Source organism: Tupaia chinensis, unplaced genomic scaffold (genome assembly GCF_000334495.1).
Source record: "Tupaia chinensis unplaced genomic scaffold, TupChi_1.0 Scaffold000369_1, whole genome shotgun sequence".
NCBI classification, from domain to species: domain Eukaryota; kingdom Metazoa; phylum Chordata; class Mammalia; order Scandentia; family Tupaiidae; genus Tupaia; species Tupaia belangeri.
This window is the reverse complement of record NW_006159866.1, coordinates 2,073,190-2,078,506: the sequence shown is the minus strand read 5'-3', so window position 1 is coordinate 2,078,506 and position 5,317 is coordinate 2,073,190. Positions and strand designations below refer to the sequence as shown.

General features: G+C 61.6%; 1 protein-coding gene across 1 annotated transcript in view; it reads left to right on the top strand.

Annotated features, from left to right (window-relative positions):
• The first annotated feature begins 283 nt into the window (after nt 1-283).
• Nucleotides 284-5,317, top strand: part of INSYN1 (inhibitory synaptic factor 1) — a 10,861-nt gene continuing 5,827 nt past the window's right edge. The window contains exons 1-2 of the mRNA XM_006153350.2: nt 284-431; nt 815-1,528. Coding sequence (XP_006153412.1) covers nt 1,373-1,528 — 156 coding nt within the window. The 5' untranslated portion in view covers nt 284-431; nt 815-1,372. The remainder of the gene's footprint in view (nt 432-814; nt 1,529-5,317) is intronic.

Here is a 5,317-nt window from a genome sequence, read left to right as displayed (position 1 = left end):
TCCGGGCCGGGCCGGCTCACTCCGCGCAGGGCAGAAGGCGGATCGCGGCGAAGCCCGGACCCGCCGATCTGGACTGGACCGAGCAGATCCCGGACGGTGCCGAGCCCTGGGAATGCCGGGCGTGGGCTGCCGGAATCCCGGCGCCCCCCCAGCCCTCTGACTTTGGCTCGCGCGCTGGGACCAGTCCGGCGTCGCCGGGGTCGCCCTGCGCCGGCTCACTCGCGGCCTTGGGGCCCGGAGCCCACCGGACCCTCGCCCCTGGCCGACCCGGAGCCGGGTCTCCGGCCGCGGCTCGGAGGACCTCCCTGAGGCCAGGGGCCGAAGGGTGCAGAGAGAGAAGCCCGCCCTAGGGAGCCTGGGGGCCCCCCAACCTCGTCTTGGGGCTTGGCCCCCGACGCTGCTTGGAGGCAAGGCCGGCGCTCCCACCCTCGGTGAGTCCCGGAGCCCGGCTTCAGAGGGAAGGCGGGGCTGGGGGAGGGAGGGTCCGCTGGGACCCAGGGCACCCTGGGGCTCTAGGCGGCAGGGCCGGCGACTGGAGAGGCCCTCTGGTGAGCCCGCGGTTCAGGCCTGGCTGGGGGACCGAGGCCAGGTGCCCCATAGCAGGCTGGGGACTTGAGCCTGTCACTCAGGGGCTCCCCTCCTTTCCCTCGGGGGAGGGACTGTGCTGTAAGCCGGCTGCCTCCGCCACCCCTCCCCACAAAGAAGGGATAATGCATCCCCAGCGAGGAAGGGTGCAGGCAGGAAATAGGAGGGAGGCAGCGCTGCTGGCTGGTGCTGCAGCCAGGGTGGCTGACGCCAGGCTCGCTCTCTGCAGGGGGCTGCCCTCCTCCTACCCAGCTCCCTCCCCAGAGCCGGCCACATCTGGAGCCCCACACAGCTGGAAGACCTGGGCCACCACCCTGCTGCAGGTGTCAATTGCATACAGAGACCCCTGCCTTTGCAACTGCTGAGGAGCTGGGAGGGGACACTGCTGCCTTCCCCCATCCCAAGGGCATCTCTTACCCTTAGTCCCTGCAGAGTCATCCCCCTGCCTCTGTCCAGGCTGGGCCAGACACCAGCTCTGCTCACTCACAGGCACCTCAAATCCTGGAGGCCTCTCCTGGGACCCAAGGCCCCTCCTCCTGCCCTCCTGTGTCCTCACCTTGACCCCCTCTGTCAGACTCTGAGATCTCCCTCTGGGTGTCCCGTTGCCCACCCAGAGGCAGACGCAGCGGGGTGGCAGGGGCTGCGTGAGAGCTGCCCAGGGCCAGGGTGGGCTGGGGGGCCGTTAAGATGTGGAGCTCTGCCCAGCCGAGGGGGGCTCCGTGGAGGCAGACGCAGCGCGTGCCCAGCTGGGGGGAGTATGGGCAGGCCCACGGCCACGTGGTGAAGGATGAACATTCGGGGCACCCCGGACCTCGGGCAGCCCAGTGACGACCCCAGCAGTGGTGGCGAGCGGGAGCGGATACGCCAGCGCATGAAGATGGTCATCGGGCAGCTCGAGGGCATCCTGCAAGAGCTCAAGGAAGTGGCCAAAGAGCTGCGGGAGGTAAGCCAGGGCAGGGCAGAGCCAGCCTTCCCAGGCCGACACCAAGCCCTGCTCACGCGTGTGTTGTTGAGCATGCAAAACTGTGTGCACGTGTGTCTCTGCGGGAAACCTTGTTCTGATTTGCCTTGCCCAGCTCTGCTTTGTTCAATATCTCCCTGCACCCCAGGACTGAAGCGAGGTGGGGGGCTGATGTCAAAGGTGGCTTGGACGGCAGGTCAGCGGGCCCATGGCTCTGTGGTCAGACGTCGGGGTTGCTACATGGCCTGTAAGGACTGAGTCCCGCCAGCTTCCTAGCGGGAGACACTTTCTTGGGACCCAGACTGACTCTTGACGCCACCATCTGCCTCTCAGATCCTGACCTGGTCGCAAAGGACCCTTGGAGAGTGTGGATGACCATGAGGCTGTCCCCACTGCTCGAGGTCTGGCTAAGCACTCCCTCAGAGATCTCCCAATGCTCAGTGTCCTTGATCCTGGACAAGTTAGAGCCACTGTGCCCTCCCTGTCCTGGAGTGAGAATGAGTCTGGGGGCTGCTCCTGGGTGCAAGGGTTCCTCACATACATCATCAGGGGTACAACCTCCTCTAAGAACATGCGTCCCCACCCCACAGTTCTGAATGTTTGTGCCAAGGCAGAAAAGTCACTGAGAAGTGCTGGATGTGTATGTCCCTCTCTGTCTCTCTAAGTGGAGCCTGGTTTAATTACTGCTTCCCACATGGCTGGGGTAATGAGGTCCACATGTCTTTGGTCCTGCCCCCTGGGTGGCTTTGAGCCCAAAATGCATGACCAGCGTTCTGAGCCGCTGGCCTGAATTTGCCCACTGGGTGCAGTTACTTCAGCCAGGTGGGCTTTAGGCAAATTTCAGCTCCTTGTAACCAGGGTCCCTGCAGAGATGGCACGGAGAATGACTGAGCTGGAGTTATGGACTCACGTGCTCCCTGGCCAGCCATGCAGGGGAGCTGAGCAGGCATGGTGCTGGGGGTGCCAGCTCTAACCAGCAAAGTGGCATTCCAGCCTGACCTGAGAGCAGCGAGGCAGGGGTTATTCGAAGAGAGCTGTTCAGAGTAGGGGTGATGCCAGGACAGGAGGTGAGGTTGGACAGAGCAGCCCTCTGCCCAGGGTCAGCTCAGGGAGCAGCCAGGGAGTTCCGTCATACCTTGGGAGGTAGAAAGCACTGTGGCTTCTGCCCGGACACCAGGCCGTCCATAGTCTGGGCTAAGCCTCCTTGGGCAGCATGATCCAGAGGTCACAAGCCAGAGGCCCCTGAGCAGCCCTCCTCTTCCAACCTCAAGGTCCCGAAGGACTGCAGTCCCCTGCCACCCCATCTTATTCTAGATGTTCTGCAATTCTCTCTGGGCCATGGGAGCTGTACAGGGGTTCGGTCTCTGGCAGGGGCGTGGGACCTCTTCCCCAGCACGACCACCCAGGAGCCAGGACCGACCTGCAGCCTGGGAGTGAGCTTTGCCCAACTTCAAGCCTGCTCCCAGCTGGGCGTCTTCCCCCACCATAGCCACCCAGAGCTAGAAGGAGTCTCCCAGGCCCCCCGGGACAGCCCTGGTCCACCTGCTGTTGAAGAACCTGAAGCTCAGAGAGGGACTGGGGCTCATCCAAGCTCACGCAGCGTGCTGGTGGCAGAACTAAGCCCGGAAGTCAGGTCCCTGAGACCCATTTGGAGGCTGCAGCAGATGGGCTGCTGGGTGATCCCTTTGCCTTTTTTTAGTGCTTTTGCTATAGGGCATGTATGCTCACCAGAGAGAGAGGGAAAGTGAGAAATCACCCCCCATTTCCTCCCCGGGGGGATGGCCATGCCACAATCCCTTCTCTTCCACTCTCCTCTCAGGATTTTGGGCATGTACTCGCGTGCGCCTGGCATGATTCTCAAGCTGCGAGGTTCAGGACTTGAACTGCCAAGCTGGTCATGTCGGATCCAGCTCCGTAACCTCCAAGCCACTGCCGGTCTCTCTCTTTACATTCTGACTGGGGACTTCCAGAGCTGATGCTCGTGCTGACACTGTGGTGCTAGAGTGCTCGGACTGACTCGCTGGTCCTTCAGCCGTCCCCTTATGCCATGACACTCTCATCCACAGCAGGCTTTAGGCTCGTACTGTGCATCCCAGAGGCCTGAACCAGGACGCAGCAAGATGACTCCCCTCCCTCCATGCCCCCTCGCCATGTGCCTCCACCCAAGACTTTGACAGGTTGCTATGGCAACCAGAGTCTACCCCGTATGCCACTGCCTGCCCGCTGCCAATGGCACCCAGTTGGGAGGGGCAAGCATCAGAGCTCCCTCATCCCCCAGGCAGGGTCTGGACTTGGGGTTCTGGGCAGAGGGGTGTGAGGGGAACGGGAGGTGAGGCTTCTGGAGGCCCAGGCAGACATGACTTCATCACTGACTTCTCGTGGGATGGGATTTGTTGGGTCAGGGGTATCGAGTGAGGGTTCCAGGCTCTGGTTTAGAGAAAAAGGTTACACCCTCCCTGCTCCATGGAACTTGCAACCCTGGCTCTTGGCCCTCCAAGGGGGCTACAGAGCTGCGTCTGCCAGCTCACCTTAGTCCCTGTCTCAGTTCCCAGTGGCATTGCCATTGGGGCACGGGTAAGCCAAGGTTGAAAGGTTGGCAGACACTTGCTTCCTCATCAGACCCCCTCCCTGGGCAGCAGCAGCATTCCTGAGCCCACCAGCTAAGTTCTTGTCTCAGGAAGGCCGAGCACTTAGGTGGGAAGACAGGTGTCACTTGTACAATCCCTGGGACAGTGAGTGTATGGACGCCGGGGGAAGGAGTGAGGCCAGAGTTGCGGAAGGTTTTCAGTTTGCAGTCTCTGATGGGGGTGAGGATTCCCCCAGCCCAGCCTCAGTTTGCAGTCTCTGATGGGGGTGAGGATTCCTCCTCCCACGGGGCTCTCACAGGGATTGACTGGGGGCTGGGAGCTGGGGGCCTGGGCCTGTGGTGGGGGCCAACAACTCACGCTCCTAGAGGATCTGGAGTTCCTCTCCCAAACCACTGCTCTAACTCTGCCGGCTCCCTGGGTGCTAAGAGCAGTGCTGTCCTGCGGAGCGGGCAGGGAGGGTGCAGTGGGGGCTCTGCTTGTGCTGCAGAGGGCTGCCCTGGTCTGTCGCTGAGTAGCCTCATGTCTGTAGGTCTCCAGTGCTCCAGGGTGCCCAGCCAGGCTGGGCAGGCTCCCTCAGCTTGTAACCCTGAGCATCCAAATTCAGAGACGGGCCCTGAGCATGGGCTCTGTAGCTAGAAGTCTCTGGTTCAGATGCCAGCTCCCAGCTTCCTGGCTGCGTGGACTTGGGAGAGTTGCTCCACTTCTCTGTCCTTCTGTTAAATGAGGTTACTAAACTTTACACCCTCCCACCCGGAGTTGTTGTGAGAATTAACTGAGCTATGGACAGTACTTAGCACAGTGGTGGGCCCAAAGCCAGCCCTGAATCTGCTGGGTGTCACGAGGGAATTACTCCATCATTGGACTGCTCTGCCACTCCGTGTGGGGCCTTGTTTCTGGGGTCACATGGGATACTTAGCCGTGACCAGGGAGGACCCTTGACTGGAATCTTCTAGATCTCTCCTATAGTAGACAGCTCCATCCACTGCCCACAGGGAAAAGGGAGCGAGGGTGACAGTGATGGAGGTGGTGGTGGGTTTTCAGTAAAGTGGCTTTTGAACAGAGACCCACAGGACGTGAGGGCTCCGGGCACAGGGGCAGCTGGGGCAGGGCCTATCAGACAGTGGGAGCAGCAGCCAAGGCCTGGAGGACAAGGTGAGTGTGTCCAGTGCACCATCAGGCAGTG